Source organism: Benincasa hispida, chromosome 12 (genome assembly GCF_027475165.1).
Source record: "Benincasa hispida cultivar pf3 chromosome 12, pf3_genome.v1.1, whole genome shotgun sequence".
Taxonomy (NCBI): Eukaryota; Viridiplantae; Streptophyta; class Magnoliopsida; order Cucurbitales; family Cucurbitaceae; genus Benincasa; species Benincasa hispida.
The window spans coordinates 8,814,190-8,823,884 of NC_143489.1; the positions used below are offsets into that span (position 1 = coordinate 8,814,190).

At 34.3% G+C, this 9,695-nt stretch overlaps 1 protein-coding gene and 1 non-coding gene across 3 annotated transcripts; one reads left to right on the forward strand and one right to left on the reverse strand.

Moving 5' to 3' along the window:
- Nucleotides 1–227: 227 nt before the first annotated feature.
- TRNAG-UCC (transfer RNA glycine (anticodon UCC)) lies at nucleotides 228–299 on the forward strand. Its single transcript has one exon. It is a non-coding gene; the product is annotated as a tRNA-Gly (tRNA).
- A 1,413-nt stretch (nucleotides 300–1,712) lies between these two features.
- Nucleotides 1,713–5,672, reverse strand: PEPKR1 (phosphoenolpyruvate carboxylase-related kinase 1). Of its 2 annotated transcripts, none has more exons than XM_039019407.2 (5): nucleotides 5,376–5,672; nucleotides 4,143–4,992; nucleotides 3,745–4,041; nucleotides 2,590–3,015; nucleotides 1,713–2,211 (listed from the first exon to the last, which is right to left on the reverse strand). In XM_039019407.2, exons 2-5 carry the CDS (start codon nucleotides 4,732–4,734, stop codon nucleotides 1,949–1,951), a joined length of 1,578 nt encoding a protein of 525 aa, XP_038875335.1. In that variant the 5' UTR covers nucleotides 4,735–4,992; nucleotides 5,376–5,672; the 3' UTR covers nucleotides 1,713–1,948. The 2 variants fall into 2 exon arrangements, with proteins under 2 accessions (XP_038875335.1, XP_038875336.1); XM_039019408.2 differs by having other exon boundaries at nucleotides 4,143–4,980; nucleotides 5,376–5,556.
- Between the last annotated feature and the right edge of the window lie 4,023 nt (nucleotides 5,673–9,695).

Here is a 9,695-nt window from a genome sequence, read left to right on the forward strand (position 1 = left end):
TAAAAATGAGATTTTTAAAAAATATATTTTTCTCAAGTCAATCAAAACGGATTTTTAGTGGATGGATGGGACCAATTTTTTACAAATAAGATACGAGACTCTGATTTCTATTAACTTGAAGATAAGTAGGACATTTTGAACAAACGAGCACAGGTTTGGTATTGTTATCGAACTTGGCAAAAATGTAAGGGATATTATATTTTACTTTAAGAATTAGTTAAAGTCCAGCGTTTGTAGTCCAACGGTTAGGATAATTGCCTTCCAAGCAATAGACCCGGGTTCGACTCCCGGCAAACGCAGTGCTTCTTTTTCTTTTTCTTTTTCTTTTTTTTTTTTTATATCATTTTTTAACCTCAAAAAACTTCTTTCCGACTCTTCAAATAAGTTTAATGGTACAATTATAAAAATGTTGGATCTTTTGTTACCTCAAGATAGTTTTCTTTAGATTGAAGATAAATTTCATCCAGAAGCTTCTGTATCAATTTAACTCAACCTGAGATAGTGTTGTGACTGTTACTATCTGTGTATATATTTTGGAGAAAATATCAATTTATGATTCTAAGAGTTGTATCAATTTATATCCTTAAATTTTAGCGATGGTATCAATTTATACTTCGAGCTAATAATTATTGCAATTTAAACTTTTAAACTTTTCTAAGTGTAGTGATTTGCACTTTCATTATGTTTCATTAGGAAGAAAAAAAAAAAAAAAACTCGTGTGAAACTTATAGTTGTATCTATCAAACCTCTAAAATTTCACAAATGAATCAAGTTAGACTATTAGTTAGATTTTCTTTGACAATGGTCCATGCATTTACTTTAATCGTCCATTTTGTAAAATCGACATTTGAAGAAGTCTACATGTTTGAGAATGAATGCATTGATGATTTTCAAAGGTAATCACAATAAAACGTCTAAATTGATTCATTTATAGAAATTTAATAGTTTAATAGAATCAAAGTATAAATTTCACAGGATATTGGTGAAACGAAATATAGGGTGCAAAATGTCACACTTACAAAAATTCAAGATTTAAATTACTATAATTATTATTAAAAAGTTTTGATTAATACAATCTCCTAAGTGTAAATGTATAAATTAATATTTGACCTTTATATATATATATATATAAAAGATTGTTACCTCTATTCAATTTCCAACATATTCACTCACTAATTTTAATTTTAAAAAAATGAAACTCAAATTAAATAATCAAGTTTTGAATAATAATATTAAATTTGATTAATGCACACAGTTGAATGAAAATTTTGGACAATCACATAATTTAGTTTTAGTTTCATAATTAAAATTTTCATCATAGATAATTCCAGAAGTACAATGTTTTTACAATTGAACTTTAAATTCCAATAATTTAATAATTTCCCCCAAATTTCTCCCTTGGGTGACTTTTAAAAATGCCCACATCTTGAGAGCTCCTCCAGTTTTACAAGCTTGAAACAATGTACAAACCTCAAAACACTAATCAATTTCATTGGGCTAATTAAACCTACTTCCCAACAAAATGACACCTTTACATAAATTTAAAATTACAAGATCTACTAGGCCTTATCATTAAACAAAAAGCTAATTTCTTTTTCCTCTCCAACTCTAAAACAACACTCAAAAAAGGAACAGAAATCAACAGGTTGTAATTGGATTTTCAGTAACTAGGCTAGAGAAGTTAGGGGAGTTGTCAAAAAAGGCCAAGCAAATGCAAAACCTCTCATTCTTTGCTTAGTGACTACTTCCAAATATAACAAAGCATCAGAGTCCCAATAGCACCACATTGAAAATTATAAAACAAAAAAATGCTGCCCAGACTCTATATAACAACAGATTTCACTTTCCTGAGACTGAAACGTTAAGAAATCTCGGGATCATCGGCTTTCCTTGTTCCCCTGCATGACTTGTCTGTACTTTGGCAAACAATTTTAACAAACCGAAAATGTTAACAGACAAGTGATAGCCTAAGGGATGGAGTTGTTGGGATATGTGTGCACGATGCCCATCGTATAACTGATTCGGTCACAATGAGGTTGAGCTGATCGAGCTCGCCAAGTCCGATTGTATGATTCCTTTTGCTGGGAATGTTGGTCCCTCTAGATCCACCTGGTCCCCCCTTTCGAGTTTCTTTCCACTCCAATTCTCCAAACCTGTACTTGGCTGGAATTGTAGGTTCCAGGAGAAGAGAAAGCTTTCTCTTGATTGGTTCTGCATTTAAGATAATATGGTCCATCGTAATTGGTAAAACTAAAGAAATCATTTCCTACTAAATGATATTCAGAGAAAGCCCAATTAGTTGTTGCTTTGAACTAGCTATTGATAGCATTTCAAACATGAAGTAAATGTTTTTTGTGGATAAGAAACTGTTTCATTGATTGATGAAATATCTAAAGGCATACAAAAGAGTCTTGATTAAAGGGAATACAAAACATGAATGAAAGATTGCATCTAAAAGTTTTCGTTTTCCTTTTTAGGCTTGTTCAGAGTTCGTTCTCAACATCTTCTTTTTCACTTTTTTACTATACCACCATCCTAAACCTATAATCAATATAATGAAAAGGGCCTGAAAGAGAGAAAAAAACACACCTTCATGAAGCGCTTCTGACAGTGACAGATTTGCTTTGAATCTCATGGAACTGTTTCCTTGATCAACTGTTGAACATGGACTGAAGAAAGTAAAACTGGGAAGCTTTGGAATTGGGGATGAAAACTCGGTGGCTGTATCTAACTCAACGCAACTGCTGAAAGAAAATCCTCCTGGAACAGAACTAGGCGTGCCACCGTTATCTAAAAGGAATGAAGAGAACGATGATTTGCAAGTGAATACAGGTGAATGTCCCATTTGGTCCTCACAAATAACAGGAGTTCCATCACTGAAGCTAAAATCCCGATTTCTCATGATGAATGGAGCGGGCGAAGAACTTATGCCCATTTCCACCCATCTGCAATCTCGAGCATCTAGCTTTTCCTGCTCTTGAGATGCTTGGGCAGCATCTTTCATCCATGAATGAGCTACATGAAACATAAAGTATGTTTGCCTTTCAGAGAAGAAGAAATAAAGAATGGCGCACTTTGTTGATATGTAATGCATAAGCTTATTCCAAAATTGAAAGCTAAAAATAAGCATAGAATATATGTCAGCAGGAATGCTCAAGGGTTGTCTTAGTCAATGGTCAATAAATTGAGAATTTTACATAATCATAAATGTTTGTTCGTCACACCATGCCAAATTCCCAAGTAAACAAACCTTTCTAAAGTGTGACATTAAAGGATAAAAAGTACACAATGAAAATAATGGTTTGCGATGTTCATGTACCCATTCCCCGGTCCACCAAAAGGGCGACAATACAGCTAATCTAATCTAACTTTTGAACATGGACAGTCTTCCAACATGACGATAGGACCAAATGTATTGAAATATAAAAGAGATCAGAACTATACAATAAACCAAGTGTTTCAAGGTACTTGGATTCTCTTTTCTTGAGATCACTCTGAAGCCCTAATTCATTCGCCATCCCCCCTCCATTTATAACCAACAAGTATAAAAAAACTCCCTAACTAATTACTACTATACCTTTAACAGCATTCCTATAACATAATGTTGGCAATGTGGAAGATGCTTCTGACGCATCCAAGAACCAAATCTCTTGCCCTTTACTCTAAGTTCTTGATTGTTGTTTTTTCTTACATTCTTACTCGATTGTCTAAACAGAAATTTGGCCAAAAAAGTATTAGGATTACCTAGAACTTCCTTAGCAGTGAGCCGCTTTGAAGGATCCATACAAAGCATCCTGGAGATCAAGTCCTTTGCATATGTTGACACATGATCCCAAAGATTAGAAGGAAAACGTAAATCTGCAGCTCTAACAGCTTCAAAAATTCTTGATTTCGTCTTACCCCAAAATGGGGGCATCCCACTGAGAAGGATATAAAGAATAACTCCAGCACTCCAAACATCAGCAGCTTGGTTATAGCCTCCTGCAAGGACTTCCGGGGCAATGTAAAATGGACTCCCAACAGTACCATGCAAATTCTGACCTGTTGTCAGAGGACAAATGGTCACAAAACAGAGTTTTGAATGATGGTTTTTTAGTTTATGTTAAATACTAATTGGAGAAGAAATTTTGTAGATAAGTTACCAGGTTTGATATAGGTTGCAAGACCAAAATCTGCCAACTTAATTGGAGATGAGGAGGAGGTTGTGGCTAATAGAATGTTTTCTGGCTTTAGATCTCTATGAACGACACCATTCTCATGACAATATTTGACCACTTGAATTAGATGCCTGAAAATAACCCGAGCATCAGATTCCGAAAACCTGCCATGCTTCTCCAGCTGGTGGAAAAGCTCCCCACCAGCACATAACTCCATTAACAAGTGCACACATTCTTCCTCCTCGTAGACTGCCTTTAGATTTACAACATTTGGATGCCCAGACAATCGAGACATTATTTCGATCTCAAGCTTAACACTGTGCACATCATCAACTGTCATCAATTTATCCTTGGCAATGGACTTGCAAGCCAACATTTCGCCAGTCAGCCTATCAGAACATGATCGAATCACACCAAATTGTCCCCAACCTAATCGTTCCCCTAAAACATACCGATCTTTTAAATTTCCAACTTGTGTAGTTTCTAAAATTGTTTCACTCAGGCTTGAAACTTTGAAACAGTTGTAGAATTGTATAGACTGCCCAATCTGGTCACTTTCAGTTTCAGCTAAGTCCATACTAGGGCAACAGAGTTTAATAACAGGACAGCTGAATTAACCTCACTAATATATCCTAACTTATCAAATCTCCCTCAACGACGTTTCAGAGACGATGTTCCTGAAACGTCTTTCCATGAATAATTAAACAACAAACATAGAACAATGCAGAGTCATGACCTCATCCTGGACCAACCAGGTTGAGCTGAGATACCAAGTTAATTTGGCATATGAAATCCAGGTTCTGCATCAGCTTCCAGGTATTACCTAGCAAGTAAACTGCAAGAATTACTCGTCAGATAGCACAATCAAAATCTAACCAACTTCCCTCCTCTCAACTTCCCCAAAATTTTCAAAATTCAAACACACCCCATCATCAAAATTCAACAAATTAATTAAACAAACAATACATTTCACAAAAACACTACAAGAATCACAAGCCACTAAAACGAACTTGAAACTCAAAAGCTGCAAAAACACCCACAATCACACACACACTTCAACTACAGATGAAGATCGAAACAGACCCAAATGCAATTAAGTCCAAATTCGGATCAAGAGAAGATACCATACACAACCCAGCACGATCATAAGTCCAGTGGGGGAAAAAAAACAGTTAAAACATCAGAAAAACCCCAAAAAGAAATACAGAAAGCGCGTACCAGAAGCACCATCCGAGCTCGATTCTTTCAATCAAATGACAGAAACACAACAAAAATCGAGAACTGAGAGAGGGAAGTGAAGAAAAAAAAGAGAAAGAACTCTTGAAAATGCCATGGTGGAACAAGTCCAATCCATTAAACCTCCGTTGTTCAAACCCAGTCTTCATTTTCACACTATTTCAAAAAAGGCTCTTCTTTCCTTTGCCTCCTTCTTGACCGGCTACCGGCTAAACCCGACTCCATTTCCTCCCCCACTTAAAATTAATTAATTAATTAATTACAATAACAATAATCATCATTATGAAAAACACAAGCATCCAAAATAAAGCCCATGGAAAAAATCACGCCATAAAAGTTTGACACGTGTCGTTTAGAAGTTCTTTATCCATATAAATAAATTTTAGCGTAATTACGATTTTGTCCCCCACATGTACATGTGCCCAAATGATGGCCTCGGTTGCAATACAACTGGAAACAGCATTATTTATTTATTTATGAACATTATCTCTCCTTTAAATTCAACCACACTTTTATGGATATTATTATTTCTCTTTAAATAAATAACTTTTTGCACATATAATTTGTTGTGTGACTTCATTTTTCATCTAATAAATTTTAATTAAACCAAATTAAATATCTTATGAATTTCTTTTTCTAGTGGCTGGTTTTTTGGTTACTTGATTATTTACTTGTTATGTTCGATAATACATTTACCAAAATTTGAACATTTGTATTCAGATTTTTTAATTATTATTTTTTTAATAAACTGGACCATGAACTTTATGGTTTTAATTTGCAGTGTACTTTGAATTTTTAAATTATTTAGTCTCTATGTAAAAACATAATATTCATGCATATATAGATAGGTATACTGTTTAGAAACCCATTTATTTATAAATTTCAAATACTAAGTCTTTACCTAATAAAAATTAACATTTATTTTTGTTTTTTTTTTTCACAATAGAATTAAATTGTTGTAAATTTTATAGTACGGAAACTAAATTGTTAAACATTAAATTGGAGGACTACAATGTTACGAAAATCGAAAGTAAATAGATTAAATTATTATAAGATAATGCTAAATTGTTTTGTTTATCCAAGTTTAACAATAAAAATTATCCTTTTTTCTTTAAAAAAACAAAAAAGTATTTTTTTTAGCCATAGTTTTATTGATAAGATTTTAGGCGATTTATTAATTCTCTAAACTTTTTGAGTATTTATCTGTTAACATTATTTTAGTTTAGTTTATAATTGAATTTACTTACATCAGAATCAAAATTTTAAAATTTAAAAGATACTATATAAAGAATCTAAAGTGATATATATATCTATATATGTTAAAAAGAAATAAAATAAAAATATTGGTATTATATACATAAGCATGACGAAAGTTCTCAGTTTGAGGAAAACTTTTAAACTGGATGGTCACAGTACAGTAGCTATCACATGACCTGAGTTATAATATATTTCTTTAATGTGATTCCGCCACGTGGAATAATTTCATTGGCTGTCACAACTTTTGATTGTACCGCACTGTGAGAATAGTGGTACACGATCCCACTTGAATGTGAAATTATATATGTTTCCAAAAATAATAATAATTATCTTGAAATAGAAAATTCGTGTATGTAATAGTAGTAAGAGATTAAACATTTTCTGGTTTTATTATTTTAAACATTTTAAAAGAGAATATGTTCGGATTTTTTTAATTTGAAAAAAGAAAAAACACAAAATGTAAAATTCACATATGATTGAAAGACCATTTTTGTATAAAAATATGGCCTACACTCCGAAGGATATTTCTAGAAAAAGAGGAAGACAAGGAAACGTTGTGATGTGAAACACAATAACTTTTCTAAACTCAAATATTTGAAATGGAATCTCTTTCACTCTCCATTTAACTATTTTAGTGTTAGGAAAAAATATTAGGTTAAACTAATGGTCAACCAGAGATGTTCATTTTTTTCTTCTTCTTCTTCTTTTAGAACTTTCATTCAAAAACTAACCAGAGCCACAATCCTTCAAGAGTAGAGGAAAACCAATTTGAGATAAATAGAGAATCCCCAACCACTTTGTCACACCCCGCTCCAGACCACCTTCTTAACTTAGAGAAAGGCGTGACTACAGCAGTTACCAACCCTTGGGCTGACACTTACTGCCTAATAACTCTTTGCAGAATAACTCTGATACCAATTGTAATTCATATGCAACGGGATGTCTTTAGACCCAAAATTTATTAACTTAGAAACTTAATATGTTAGAGTATTTACAACATTAGATTTACAAGTCCCAAAACCCACAAACCCTAGTCCTTATATGAACAATAGTAACATGTGTACAATATTAACTCTAACCACCTAGCAAACGGTTACAAGTCTTTTGGTCCTTTAGTGGCGGAGCAGATACTGAGCTGTCTTCAGAGGATTTGACCGCTATCTATGGGGGGGAAAAACAAAAAACATTTGAAAATGGGGTGAGCTTACGCCCAGTGAGTGACCGAGAAAACATAGTAAATTCTCATGCATAATTTCAAAAAATAGTTTATCTGAAATATAAACTTTTACAACATAAGTACTTTCCAAGCGTAAATTATATAAAGCTGTTTTAAACAAAAAACAATAAAATCATTTCTCAAATCAAAGTACTGTATAACTGGTAAAATAATCCTAACATCAACTACTAGTCCAGAGAGAACCCTTTTGCTCAATCTCTGACTTTATTCACCTGTGGCCCCACTAAGTACCTTCACACATTAGGTACTACTGCTCAGATACCTTCTCCTTATACTTCAGTATCGAGCTACAAGGATACCTTCTCCAACGTACTTCAGTATCCCGTTGGCTTGGTACCTTCTCAAACGTACTTCAGTACCAATAGATACCTTCTCCTTGTACTTCAGTATCTAGTTGGGTGGATGCCTTCTCCTTGTACTTCGGCATCGCATTTTACCAAAACTATTTATAAACAACTTTTCTCTTTAAAGCATGTACAGTATAATACATATACAACATGGCTTTAAAGATGGTAACGCATGCTAGATAAAATCAATACATATATATATATATGTAAATAGTTTTTCAACAATATGCATGCATTCAAATCACAATTCAAAGTTGCTTGGAAACCACTTTAGAAAACTAGTAGGCATGATAATTATTTTCGCAAACATGCTTTTTGTAAATGTTGTAATAAAAAAAGTTTAAAAACATTTAGTTCGAAAACATTTTAGCCACTCACCTCGAACTCTTAGGAACTTTTCACTCTAGTAGCTCCTCGGGTCCCTTTTTCACCCCTAGAATCCAGATTCAACTTACAACTTAGATTACTCATAGTTTCGAACCTTATTTGAAAATATTTCCTTCTACAAACTTATGTCTTAGGAATCTTATCCTAAACTTTCAGCTCAGAATTCCTCGTGGTTTGGCCGGAATCTCAAAATCTTCAAGACTGGCCTAGACTGACCCGACAGTCTGACCCTTCTACTTTCTTCTCAACTTCCAGCCCAGTTTCTTTGAGCCTTTTCCTCCGGCAGACCTACTCTGAAAACTAGACTTTCAGAGCTTTCAGATGGCTTTGGAATCACTCCAAACGCATGAGTAGATTGAAAGATCTCCTCGTCCAAATTTGACACATTCTTCTGAACCCTCACTGCCCTCTACTTTCTCTACGAAATTTATGAAGATAGAGAGTCCCACATACGAGAAAAGGTCACAAATAGAGTTAAACCAAGTAACATTGCAAAGGCATAATGATTTGTGTGATTTGAAAATGAAATCCTAACTCCCTATTTATAGGCGTTCAAATTGCTCGTGGGATTGACAGCACTTACTTGGCTGCATGGCCAAATGTTTAATCCTCCCTTTATCAACGTAAGTTGACTTCACCTTGGTTCAATGTGTTCTTCCCAAACGCATCCAACACAATTTCTTAGGGTTTAAGAATTTCACTTAATCGGACACCTAGATTTTAATTGACGTTTTCCCTTACGTCTTCAAGCTTTGTTTGTATTCAAATTAGGGTTTTTAAATGCATAATCCACCCTAATGCGTCCAAATACATCGCCCAGAAGCTAGCTCGATCGTTCAATACATAGGCGAGGTGTGGGCATGACGTTCGAATCGGACAAAGCAAGGCTAATGCATAGGCGCTCTCGCTCTTTCCGCTCTCGGCACTGTCGCTCTCTCCACTCTTGGCAGTGTCGTTCTCTCCCACTTTCTCTCTGGTCTCGCTCTTTTCACTCTTGCTCTCTCCAGCAATCTCGGTAGTCTTGCTATCTCCAATCTCGCTCTCTCCTATTTCCTCTCCAATCTCGCTGGTCTC